This window comes from Helianthus annuus, chromosome 4 (assembly GCF_002127325.2).
Source record: "Helianthus annuus cultivar XRQ/B chromosome 4, HanXRQr2.0-SUNRISE, whole genome shotgun sequence".
In the NCBI taxonomy this organism is placed as follows: Eukaryota; Viridiplantae; Streptophyta; class Magnoliopsida; order Asterales; family Asteraceae; genus Helianthus; species Helianthus annuus.
Window position 1 is genome coordinate 37,137,044 of NC_035436.2, and position 13,897 is coordinate 37,150,940.

General features: G+C 36.8%; 1 protein-coding gene across 1 annotated transcript; it reads right to left on the reverse strand.

Annotated features, from left to right (window-relative positions):
- Positions 1-2,521: 2,521 nt before the first annotated feature.
- LOC110936185 (G-type lectin S-receptor-like serine/threonine-protein kinase At1g67520) lies at positions 2,522-6,653 on the reverse strand. The gene is made up of 7 exons (XM_022178527.2): positions 5,085-6,653; positions 4,207-4,359; positions 3,880-4,073; positions 3,588-3,798; positions 3,274-3,511; positions 3,043-3,193; positions 2,522-2,978 (listed from the first exon to the last, which is right to left on the reverse strand). Exons 1-7 carry the CDS (start codon positions 6,277-6,279, stop codon positions 2,661-2,663), a joined length of 2,460 nt encoding a protein of 819 aa, XP_022034219.1. The 5' UTR covers positions 6,280-6,653; the 3' UTR covers positions 2,522-2,660.
- Positions 6,654-13,897: the final 7,244 nt, after the last annotated feature.

The window sequence follows — 13,897 nt, forward strand, 5'->3', positions numbered from 1 at the left end:
TCATATTAGAGTAGTATGAATCTGAGTCCATTGTGGTTCGTGAATGTTTCGAATCATCATAGAAGACGTATCGGGTGAGTTGTGGTTGATTTATAGGAGGAGGTTATGAAACGAATATATGTTTATGCGAATTTAAAGGACAATACTGACAGAGGTGCTGGTCTTTTCTCCCACTGTGCAAACTTGAAAAATCTCACCATAACACATATAATATGACACATGATAAAAGCGCTACTTTAGACAATTTGGGATTATGTTCCGCAAATTGGGATCCACATATTCGTGTGTAAAAGCTTGGAAAGATGACCGAATAGAGATCTGTATACACCCTTGGTATTTGTTTACCACATGACACATAATAAAAGCGTTTCTTTAGACAATCTGGGATTATGTTTCGCAAATTGGGAACCACATTGTAGACTGGTGGGCTTGAATGGTTTTAATAATACTTGAAAATGGAAATAATCGTGTCAAGATCTTTATCTATCATATCGTCGACCAACTGCTCGAAATCCCTTTCGTTTCTCGGGTTCGCATTCGCATTCGACATAACACAACAAAAAATAAATTAAAAAAAAACATGGGCCGATACGCATCGTATAGGCCTATACGATGCGTATCAAGCCCGCCGCCAGACATAACCTGCACCTGTCTGTCTGCCATGTTTTTTATTTTATTTCAATACGCATCGTATAGGCCTATACGATGCGTATTGAATTGAAAAAGTGTGTTGATAGACAGGGGGTGTGCCATTAGAAAACCCCAAATAATAACACCACGTTTATCCCTAAACTGGCTTTCTAAGACTAATAAATATACCATTTGTTAATATTTTTTTCTAAAGAAGGGGTTTAAAATTGTCAGTTTCATAGTAAATTTAAAACCGATGAAAATCTTAAGAAGTTCAAAATTGTTATTACGGAAGCTTACTTGGTGGCATGTTTCACAAGTGATATCTCACCCTTTTCGTTGAACCAATGTTGGACACACTTCTGTGAGCATACTGCATAAACACAGAACTTAAAAAATAGAGTAAAATTATGTAGAAGAAAAAAAATACCCTCATATACTTTATTTATCATCATGTTCGTTTTACTTCTTTTAATAACAAGAAAGAGTAAATAGCCATTTTGAGGTTTGGCCAGTTTTGCGACTTTCGTCTAAAGGTTTGTTTTTCCGCATCTGGATCCAAAAGTTTTGAAATCTTGCCATTTTCATCTAGCTTGTTAACTCCATTCATTTTTCTCCATTAAGTCAGGGATATTTTCGTCTTTTTATTAACTTAAAGGGCAGTTCGGTCTTTTTCACTCTATGTAAAACGACCGAATACCCCTGAAAAATGTAATAATCCCAACTGGCTAAATCATACGTGAGAAATCCGAAGAAAGCCCATAACATGGTGAAGCCTGCTGAGCAGCCCAGATGAATAATCCCAAATACAGTTAAATCACCAAACCCAATGTGTGGCCCGTTAAAAGAAAACCATGTGTGTCGAATGGATTTAAGTTGTGAGAGCCCAATTAAGATGGCATTTGTGGGCCTAAAGAAGCACATGGATCAGATCCAAAACCCATGGATGGATGATAAGAAACGCGCCGGTTAGATCAGATGGATTCCCGGTTTGCATTTCCCGCGGACCCGATTAAGGACTGTACGGGTCGGATCCAGAAGTAACACGCGGGTCAAAGTTAGAAACCCTAGTTTTGAAGATTTATGAGCCGATTTATTGCAAATTTGATGAATAATCATGAAATCGCTTCCAGTTTTTTCTTCTTCGGATTGAAGTTGCAATCATTTCTGCTCTTCCAGTTTTATCAAGTAAGTGAAGAACCTGTTAAATCTGCTTTGTTGTTGATTTTTTGCTTGAATTTACTGAAATAAAACTGTTACAGATAAAACTGTTACAGATAATTCAGTTTGAGTTAAATTTGCTGTTATTATCAGAAAATTGGTCTAGTGTATATATTATTTGTAATGATTAGAAGGTGTGTCTTGGTGTGTGTTTGATCTATTTTAGGAATCAAATTCATAAACTCTTGATCCAAAAACTTGAAAATAACCGGAAAAAGAATGAAGAACAGTATCAAAATTGATTAGAAACAACTGCTCACATACAAACTTTATTCGCGTATATAAGAATCGAGAGTATCGAACTTTGAAGATGAATATGAAGAATAGGTAGAATAAGTAATAAGGCTTTGTTCTTACCATACATGATACATGAAAATGAAGATGCAAAAATTAAGTTCATGTTATTGGACCAGCCAATTTTGTTTATATGCATACAATTTTAAATATACATGAGATTTAGTAGGATACATCGTGTAGTATAAAGTACATTGAAGGCATGATAAAGTATATACAATTTAATAAAGCTGATTCGAAAAATAACTTCATGTATATCTTTGCTGTGGCTCACATTTAAAGGCCATTACGCCAGCACGCAATGATTAATTAGATCCGCAAAATTATTGATGTATATTTCTATGATTAGTGTGGTATAAAGAAAATACCAAAAAGATGTTCATTAGTTGAGTTTTTATCATCATTATTCTTAAGCAATTATCATGGGTCATGAAATCAAATTTCAATCTGATTGTTTGGAAAAGTAGCACATTAAGTACCATAATGATACTAAACATGTTTGTTTATGCTGCCTTCTATTTCGCCACTATAATTGAAACTGAATCGCCATTTTCGGATACATTTCTCAACTTATCTCTTCTTTCTGCCTCAGTCTCAGTTTCGGTCTCGTGCCTCTCAATGAAGAACGCTGGTTGTTTTGGCTCAGGTAGATTCATATTTTCATTTGTAAGCATGGAAACAACTTCTGACATGGTAGGTCGGTCTGTGGCATGATCTTGAACACATAACAAACCCACATGAATGCATGTCATTACTTCCTTTGGAGTGCATGTATCTTCCAGTACTTGATCCATCAACTCCAAACCTCTGCCTTGGTTCCACAGTTCCCATGCCTACATTTATGATCCAATCTTTAATTTGTCTCAAATAATAACACAAGAGTTAGGATTAACTTACGAGTCCAAGAAGGTTGAGTGGGTGTTCCACATCATAGCTCACATAATTCATCTTGTTGCTTATTATCTCAAGCAGCAAAACACCAAAACCAAAGACATCTATCTTGGTTGAAATGATGCCATCTATCAGATACTCTGGAGGCATATATCCGCTGGATTTCAAATCAAGAGTTAATGATATTTATACAAAACAACAACAACGGTCACATTAACACCTTATAAGCAAGCTCACCGTGTTCCAACGACTCTACTTGTATTTGCTTCTGACTCGTTGATCCCAAATAACTTAGCCATGCCAAAATCTGATATTTTTGGCTTCAGGTAATCATCTAGCAAGATGTTACTGGCTTTTAGATCTCTATGGATTATCCTCAGCCTTGAGAACCTATGGAGATACAGAAGCCCCTGAGCAATGCCATCAATGATTACAAAGCGATTGTTCCAATCCAGCAATCCTTTCTTGGTAGGATCTGTCAATAAATGAGTAGCCGTTACCAAATAAAGAACCAAGTTCATATGAACTATGTTAGGAGTGTTGGTTCTTACCAAATAGAAAGGAATCCAAGCTACTATTAGGCATATATTCATATACAAGTATTTGTTCTTGTTTTTCAATGCAACACCCTAGAAGCCGGACAAGATTAGTGTGTTGAAGTTTGGCAATGAGTTCGGTTTCATTCTTAAACTCTTTGACTCCTTGTCCAGAGGTTTTTGAAAGTCGTTTGACCGCAACCTCTTGCCCATCAACTAATTTTCCCTGTGAAATGCATCACAAAATTTAACCTGAAAACTTCTTTACTAGAAGATAGCCATAGTATATGAAAGTTTACCACTTTACCTTATAAACTTCTCCAAAACCCCCCTTCCCTAGCTTATTAGTGCTTGAAAAATTGTTTGTGGCAGATGAGATGCTTTGAAAGGTGAAATAACGCAGCTCAGTGTTCATATTCTTATCTGTCCGTATATTAATGTAAAACTGTCTAATGCGTCTCATCTGGAGCAGCAACTGCTTCTTGATTTTCTTAGCGATCTCTAATATGCAACAAAGAAATACTTGTTAGTGATGGAGTACCAGGATTATTAGTACACACAAAAGTTGTTGAAATCCTTGATGAGAAGGAACTATTTGATTTATTTAAATGGGGTGAAAAGGTGAGGTTGTTACCTTTAAAATTAATGTTCTTGTATACCCAATAGGATGATAGGAGTACTATAGAGACAATCATGATAATCAATCCAATCAAGATAATCAACCAAATCCAGGCCTTATTTTTCTTCTTCTTCTTCTTCTTCTCATACTTCTTCTCCGTCTTCACTTCTGCTTACGATGAAATTAAACTCTTTTCTTATTTTTCTCAAGTTAAGAGATTAATAGGGGTCCATGCGAGCCAAGCCCGAGCTCGACCAGGCTTAAGCTCAGCTCATGGGTAGAATTTCAAACTCGAGTTCTGCTTGTTTTAATTATTTATTAATTTATTAATTAATTTATATTAAATATAAGTATTATATTTTATAAGGTTATATATAACAGAATCTATATAAATATTAATAATAAGTATTATATAAAAATAGATTTAATATATATTAGGATTTGGCTCGAGCTCGATAGGCGAAGTTCGGGCTCAGGCCGTTCACTAAACAAACTTATTTTTAGGCTCAGGCATGAGCTCTTTTAAGATCGGCTCGTTTCGAGCTTTTTTCGAACCAATCTTGAGTAGCTCGGCTCGTTTACACACACCCCTGGAGCTTAAAAGCCTTATAAAGCCAAGTGTGCATGTTTATTGTAAGGTATAATAACTTATAATACTACACACATGAAAGTTTCTATGCATTTAGGATGTCTATAATTTGCAACGGCGTTAGCTATGCTAGTTACTATTGGATGCTTTTATCAACAATAAGATTAACATCAATTCCAAAAATTCAAATGTTAAACTTCTTGTTGGTTAACTGGGTAGAGAGTAGAGACCAAGTGATTATTTATATGTAGGGTAGACCTATAGACAGTCTGTGCACAACAAAAAGAGTAGTAAGCCTACTAACCTTCAGGATGATAGATGGCGTAATATATATTGTTTTGCTGAACTTGCATATAGTCTGCGGTTTTACCATAAGTCGTGCAGCCTACCCTGTTTCTAGTTGTAGTATAGGCCACACAAGAACAGTTTCTCCAGCATATATTTTGGCAATCATATTGGTTATAACTTTCATTATATACATATTCATCTCCAAAACCAAAACCAAAACCAAAAGCAGAAATATAGTTACTGTAGCCTTCTGTTGATTCAATTTGATAACCTTTTCTGCATTTTAATTTTTCAAACTCATCTTCAGCGCAGCCATGAGGGTCATTAATGGAGCGGCAGTGGAGGCTTAAGTTTAGAGGTGAACCCTTAAGCTGACCATCTTGATGCATCCTCAGAGCTGGATAAGAATCATATGTTCTTGTTAGATATGTGAAGGATATCTCAGTCTCGTTAGAAACATAATCGAAGCGGACATCTGGACCAGAACCTTGTAGATAAGTATTTTTAAATTCACCATCCTCCCAAGGTCCACTTGTCCAGTGGATATTCCCTTGCCTTAGAATGACCATTTGACCTGTTTCATTGAGGTCTAATGTAAATAATCCTTCGGCCGGTAGCTCATTATTCCGCCAAGAAGTTAGTGACCATTTGTCACCAGTCTTGAGATTAATTCCCAGTTTCATTCCAGGTAGAAGTGCGTCTGTTGGGTTATCAAAGCTTTGCCATAAAATATGCTTAACAGACCCATTTGGATGCAGTTCTCGAAGCACCAAGTTCCCTGTATTCAACAGAGTAACACTTGCGTTGCGTGTTACTAATCGAGTTGGATTGAAGAGATCAAGAACAGTTCTTCCAGTAGATAAGATGCTGAGCTTTCCATGACCATCTATGATGAGCTTGCCGTTGATATCTGGGATTGGGTTGTTTCTGTTTGCTACCCAAACTGCCATATTACTAAAGTCATCAGATACCTTCTTTTGGTAGTGGTCCGAATTACGGATTTCTTTGTTGTAGAACACCCCTAAATAAGGATGCACCATAGTGCCAAAGCTAAATAACTTCAAACAGAAAACCCTGTTAGATGAAATCAATTCATCCCAGTCCTTAAGCTCTTGGCCTTGATGTAAGGTATCTGTTTCTGAATAACAAGGATTGTTGAATAAAAACCAAAATATAGTGATGAAGAGGAATATTATGCTTCCGAATGCCATTGTTTCGGGGTACACAGCTCCTCTCTGGGATGAGAAGTGGTATTATCATATGATTCTAATTGGCAACTTTACTTGACTCAAGACTTCGTCAACATAAATTAGACATCTGAAAGGGATGTTATATTTCTACCCCTTTCTCCACGGCCAAGTTGTTAGGATGCCTTCTGTATGGCCTACAAACTGACTTTTGTGCAAATTCAGATTTTTTTTACTTGGGTTTTGGATGTCTTACAGCTTTCTCAAGTTCGAGTTGGGTAGTAAGTTAATTATTTTCTACAAGTTTCTATGATTTGAAGGCGACTTATTACATCTTTGTTCGAAAATTTGTTGAATGATTCTTTTTCTGAAAAACAAACAAAACAATCGTTAATGAAAATAATCCTCAATCGAATTTGCACAAATCCGACTTCACAAGGCTCGATGAAGGAAAACAAGTTTGTCATTCTAACCTTTAAAAACCTATGATACATATAATAATTTTGGATTGTAATTGTGAAATGGATGATTGTTTTTGGGTTATGCAGATTGAATGTGAATGGATGTTCTGTATAGAATTGATAATGTTGTTTGTACAGGATGCATAATATATATATCAGTGGTGGTAAAGTGGGCAAATTGGGTGGGTTTCGGTAATGAGTTATGATGGGTTTAGGTTAGGATGTGTATAGGTCAAGATGAGTATATTAAAGAAAAGGTCGGATGGGTAATGGGACAAGATGAGTTTAGGTTAGGATAGGGTTAGGTAAAGATGAGATGAAAAATTATTAAAAAATTAAAAAAATATATAAAAAATATAAAAAACAAAAATAATAAAAAATTTTAAAAAATAATAAAAAAATTAAAAAAAATGATTAAAAGATATAACAAATAATAAAACATTAAAAAAATAAAAATATATATATAAAATAATAAAAATTTTAAAAAATAATAAAAAACTGACAATTGTCAAGTGGATACAAGCATGTAAGTGCATAATACAACCATGAACGACCCATACTATTATTTTTGTCAAGATTCGTTTTCACCCGAACCAAAATGGCCCTTTTTTTCAAAGCCACATGTTTGACCCGAACCAAAGCGACTCTTCTTAAAGCGACCCATTCTGACCCAAACACATCCTGACCCGAAGCAAAATGACCATTTTTTCAAAGCGACCCACTCTGCCACACGCAAGTGAGGTGCTTTTTAAAAGCCTAATTTGCAGCCTAGGGATGAGCAAATGGTACCGGGTACCGGTATCGAATTTATCGAACCAGGTACATTTTCAGTACTGGTACCGATCGTACCGGGTATATTCGGTATCAGTACCTACTTTTGGGATTTTCGGTACTGAACGGGTATCATGCTCATCCCTATTGCAGCCCACATCAAGAAAAATAAAAATAATTCCTACTAGCACCCACATTTAGAAGTTCCCATTTTACCATCTGGAATTTAGTGTTAGGATATGAGTTTGACTTGATTGTGTTGTTTTAATTAAGTTGGTAAATGGAAGAAGATAGAACAGAGAATGATTGCAGCGGAATGAATGTAAAATTTTATAACACAATCAAGGAAAGATTAGTTTTGATCATACAATGCTTTCATTAGTCAAAAGATTGAAAGATTACAAAGTTTCAACTTATGCATGCATGAACACTAACTCCCCCTCAGCCTGAGCTCACAATAGTTGTTCGTACAAGATGAGTGTGTGTGAAATAGCCGAATAGAACAGTACATGCACTGTCTATTTATAGTATAACTCAAACCAATGTGGCATCTTATAGCTATAACAACCTCTAAACACTGATGCTACATAAACACTGTTACATTAATAAATAGACTATACTAAGCACTGATGAGACAATCCACTGATGGTGCTGAAACACTGATGAGGCTGAGCAGTGCTATCTTCTAAGTTGATTAGGCCTTTGATTCCCGCAGTTCTTTGACAATTAGCAGCACTTTGACACCAGCAGTACTTTGGTCTTCAACAGTCTTTGTAATCAATAGTCTTTGTAATCAACAGGGCTTTGCTATAACTGTCTTTAGAGTCATCAGTTGTTAAGTGCCACTGCCATCGGAGGGAATTATATTCAAACACTGCTTATTGTGGATCAACTGTCGAGAACCAGTTTTGGCTTTTGTATCATCTGTTTTTCAAGGAAGGATTACATTTTCCAACAATCTCCCCCTAGAACAGATAGTATCAAAACACTTCCATATTTTTATCTTTATTCTCTCATCAACCTTTCCCGGATTTGCACTTTGAACTAGAGCTCGAAATCCAAGGAATCAGTATCATCTTCATCCCTTTGAAGTTGAAGGTTCATAAGATCTTGGAGGTCTCCTGCACTCAGACCTAGTGCATCCTCCCTTGATATATATTCAACACTACCATCAGACTTGATCAGAGTGAATACCTGGGTCTGTTTGTCAGCCTTCCACTTCAGTATTTTTGGGTCTGATGGGTTTTTTGTGAGAAATTTTATTTTTGAATAGTTAGGGGATTGAGATCTACTTGCCAACCTTTGAATAGTTGCAACAACTTGAGCTTGAAGTTGCAAGGAAGTCTCAACCAATCCAAATTGTAATTGATTTTTGATAACCTCTTTTCATCTTCATCTTTTCATCTTTCTCATCAATCAACTGTTGTCTTTTTCTTTGGTTCAAGACATTGATGGATACATCTGATGATGTGAACAACTTTTTAGAGGAAAGGTTCTGCTGAGGTCTATCAGGGGTTTCATCATCATATACTGGCTTCTTAGGCAGGGAAGGATATGTCTTTCTTAGATCTTCTAATTTTTTGTAAGTTAGATCAATATTCTGCTTAGACCGTCTTGCAATGGATCTAGCAGTCCCATAATTAGCTGCTACAAGTTCTGCTCTTTTTCTTTTATACCACAATGCTTCATCCACATCAACCCTCTTGTATTTTTTTCTAGTTGGGTGCAGATTTCTTCATATGAGGGTCCTTTTTCATCAATTCAATTCCATCAACTTCCTCTTTAAGAGTTTCAAGAGGCCAGTCTCTGAAGTCAGACCTGTAGGCTTTGTAGGGCTTGGTATCCATGATGATGTTCAAGAAATCATCCCTTAATGTCTTTTGAAGCTCAGTATTTGGTGGCAGATCTGACATAGACTCACTTAGATCTCTAGCAAAGTCTTCCAATTTCCTGACTTTGCTAAGCCCATGTTGCATGCGACCTTGTAAGTTACTGTCTCCTAACCCTTTACTCTCTTCTTTGGCCATATATTCTACTTGCTTGGCCTTCAACTTCAGATACTCATCAATGTTCTTGGGAGTTTTGAAGCCATGAAGATATGGGAAGAATCTTTTAGATGGATCATCCTCTGTGTAAAATTGTTTCATTTCCTCTTAAACTGCAAGCAGTTCCAGAGGGAATTGAACTGCCAATGGAATGTTTCGTGGGATGTAACCAGTGGGTGGATGATTGAGCGGGTTGATTTTTGGTGATGAGGGTGGAATGAATGGTTTAGGTGGGGTTTGAATAAATGGAGTAGATGATAAGGGAATTGGTGCAGGTATATCTTTTTTTTCCTTTTCTTCTTCATGCACCATGAACTTTCTTTTTCTTGTGTAAACAGATTTTGGAGGAGGAGGAGTTTGTGAAGGAGATTGTGCTAAGGGTGTAAGGGTTGTTTGTGAAGGGAATCTTTGAGGTGTTGGTGGTTTTGTTGATGGTGGAGGATCAAAATGGGTGGAATCAGTAGTTTAACTGTTGAAACAACTGGTGTCTCAACAATTGTTGTCTTAACATCCGCTAATGCTTTAGGTGCATCAACATCTGTTGCTATGAGTGATGGTGGTGGTGATGAGGGATTTGTTTTCTGCTTTTTGAGAGGTGGTTTTTGTGGAGAAGGTTTAGGTTTGGGTGTGTCAGTGTTTGGATTTTTGGAACCATCAGTGGTTTTGGGACCAGCAGTGGTTGGTTTTTGTGGTGGTGATTTTGGTTTAGGAAATGTGGCAATAGGAGGTTTGTTGTGTTTGTAAGATTTTCTTCTGGTTGAGGGACCAATGTTTAGCACTTTTTTTTCTTTCTTCACCTTTTTCTGCAACTCCTGTCTCAACACATCTTGTCTACTTTCTTTTGTATCTTTCTCTTCTGCTTTGCTTCAATCTCCTTATCTGTCTGGATATTCAGGGTTTCATCAACTCCCTTTTTTTCCAATGTCAGATTTTTCAGAAGATTTGTAGAAGACTTTTTAGCAGGCTCTGGCTTTTGTTTTCGCTGATTCCTTGGTGTAGGTTTGCCAAAGTTTTTCATTGAATCTTTCTCCCCCCCTTTTTGGCATCATATTCATCATCCTTCTCAAAGATTGGTACAGGGGTAGTGCCAGTCATTTTTGCAAGGGATTCTTTAATTCCCCTGATGTCTGCCTGTGTGTCTTTGTATCTTGCATCAACCATAACTCTGATCAATTCCATGTGTGAGTTGTGGTTGATTTCAGCCAAATCCCTTTGAGCTGCAAGAATAGGTTGAACTAAGTTCCAAAGCTCTTGGGATAATTGCTCAGGGGTAGGTTGACTTTTGGAAGCATCCACCAACTGCTTCATAAGATCTTTCATTTCACCAACAGTTGTTTCAATGTTGGATATCCTCTCCGTCAAATCCTGATATTTTAATCCATCACCCAGCTTAATGGGATCATCTAAATTCCCACCAGAGGTGGTTGTATCTGCTTTTGAAACAGGAGATGTCTCCAAGTTTTCATTAGCAGATGTCCCTTGTTCTTGGTTCTGGGGACTTCCCTCTGCATCAATGGATACCTTAGAAAGCACACCAGTGGTTAACTTGAAAACACCAGTGGTTACCTTAGTAGCCACAGCAGTGGTTGCCTTCAAGGGAGTCTTACTTATGAAACTACTGTCCAAATGTAGATCAGTGGATCCAACATCTGAGTAGCTGCTTCACTTGAACTACCAACAAGAATTTCAGAAAATTCAAGTGGTGTATCCTCCTCACCTGTTTGTGGGTTAGCCAATTGAATTGGTTCAGACACAACCAATGTAGAAGTTGTACTCTCAGTAATGTGTTGGTGAGAGGGGCTGTTTTGTGTCTGAATTTCAATGGCCTCAAATAGAGGTATTATGGTAGGTGGAATTTGAGATGTCGGGAGTGGTGTTGAAAGAGAATTTTCCTCGAGAGGAGGGCTGTTAAGCATACTCTCAAATGATTGTAATGCTTCATATTGTGGGGCCCCGTGCTTACAACATGTTCCTTTTGTGAGGAATCATGAGGAGTTGTGTCACACCCCGATATTTCCACGTTTCACCGGTGGGCCCGGTGGGGGTTTATTGTGACGTAGTTGGTAACATTATAGTCAAACAACACAATATTTAAATGCACAGCGGAAGCAAAAGATAGATATATTTCAACCGAATATAATTGTAATATCAAGTATCACAAACAGTTGAAATTAATCCACAGGGGGATCAAAAATAAATAGGAAATATTGTTCAACAGTTCGACATCCAAGCTTGCGAGACTTATTGAGGACGCTAGGAGAAAGCCAGCCTAGTTCGCTTAGTACCTGCACTTAACCTTTTGTGAAAATACGTCAGTTTACACTGGTAAATACATTCAACCGACTCAGTTTGAAAAGTTTAATAAAATTGATTTGAATGCACGTGGCACAAACTTTTATAACTTGGGATAATTATTTGAATATAATACTTGTAAACGAATTACATATTTTTTATGCGTTCAGTAGCCCGATCCGTAGACCGGGTTAAAGATCAATAGACACACCACATTATTTATTCATTTATGCACTGACGGGTGTACGCCTACACCCCATGCTCAGGTCGTGGCCATCTCGTAAGATGATGCCAAGGATATCCGGGACATGGTCATTAACCACCCAAAGGCTTTAAGCAAACAAAACATTTCACAACAAAGCATATCAATGATTTAATCTCTATTCGCTTAAAGATTCGATGCAGGACCAAGCGGTATTTTATATACCGTACCTCAAGCTTGTATAAGGGAAATTAAGTTAAAAGTATTTACCTTTGCAAGTATCAATCACAAATAGCAAGTGCGTGTAGCTTTTACCGGGTCTCCTATTCTGGACGGAGGTTTAATAATAACCTATTAGAATCCTAACGGGTCTTTGATTTAGCCTAAGCGTAGACCGGTTAGTTTTAACAAAAGATACGGTTCGAACGCACGATTAGGCGAAGACCGGAATAGAATGTGTTTTATCCCCGAAAAGTTTAAAGACTTGTATAATATGGGTGAACTAAACACCTTCTGGATCTTGAGATAAAAACGATGAGGTTTGACCCGTTTCGGCTAATTTATGTAAACTAGTTACATAAACCGAACCGAACGCGCAGAAAGCGTAACGGGTAACCATGAGAGTCACTTACAGGTTTCCTAAGTTAATATACCCTAAATATGTTGTGATATCAGTAGGATACCTTCCATTATGCCCAAAACGAGTTTAATCTCAATATAAGCCCCGTAGGGGTATTTTGGTCATTTTAAAGATTATAAAAGCGATTAATTAAACTCCTGCGATTCGGGTCTGAATAAATCAGTAAAATAACTTATTTTAACAAATTACATCAGTAGGTAATAAGTCTTATGTGACAAAATGGTTTTAAAGCTATACTAGGCGTTTAATACGCGTAAAAAGCCATTTTAAGCGATTTCCGGGTTAAACAGGAAATCTGAGTTTTCTGATCAGGTTACATAGTTCAAAATACTTTATTTATTATATAAAATTAGTAGCAATTGGATTTGTGTCAAAATACTATGTAGAACTCATTTTATGCCCGAAAAGGGTATAATCGGTATTTACCGAATCAACGCCATAACCTTAGGTTACGAGCAGGTTAAAAATAATTAAAAATCTTTAAAAATCTCAAAATATTATATTACATCAGTGTATAAAAGGTTTGGTGTCGAAATTGGGGTTTAGATAGGCTTTATGCTAAGTGCGCCGTTTAATTAACAAAAACTTCTTAATTGCGCTATTTAGCATAACTCCTATTCTGGACCTCGAACCGTTATGAAATGTTAGGGACATGTTTCTAAATCAGTACAAAGATTTGTGCTCTCTCACATTCCCAAAATTCTCGTTTTATGATCAAAAGGGCATTATGGTCAACTTTTAAGCATTTAACGGAAATGTGCAAACGACTCGGACAATTAACGAACCAGTCATAGAGGGTTATATTATCATGTAACCTGGTCCTAATGAAGTCCTAAGGCATTTCTAAACTTTACTAAAACGGGTCAGAACTGAAGTCAAAGCAAAAGTCAAAGTTTTGCGACTTTCGGTTCCGAACCGGGTCTAAACAGAAAATTGTCGGATCAAACAAACTTAGACCAGGTCTTATACTTATTACCAAGTTATATGAGTGATAAAATAGGTTACATGCCTTCTACATTGTTAATTATGTGTTAATTCTTAAATTAGCATCCTGTTGACTTTTTCTAAACAACTTTGACCCGACATTTGATCTAGTTAGAGTGGGAATCAGAGGGTGCCCTTTTAAGGGTTTAATGCCCACATAATTACCAACTTATAACTATCTTTGATTCGACTAATCACCGGACCATTAATGATTAATCGTTAAGTCAACCGTTAATTACGACGGTTT

Coding starts and splice junctions, on each gene's coding strand:
- LOC110936185 (XM_022178527.2), bottom strand. CDS start 6,279: ATGGCATTCGGAAGCATAATATTCCTCTTCATCACTATATTTTGGTTT. Junction 3,194..3,273: donor AGTAGAGTCGTTGGAACACG/GTGAGCTTGCTT, acceptor TTTGAAATCCAG/CGGATATATGCCTCCAGAGT. Junction 2,979..3,042: donor CACTCAACCTTCTTGGACTC/GTAAGTTAATCC, acceptor TCATAAATGTAG/GCATGGGAACTGTGGAACCA.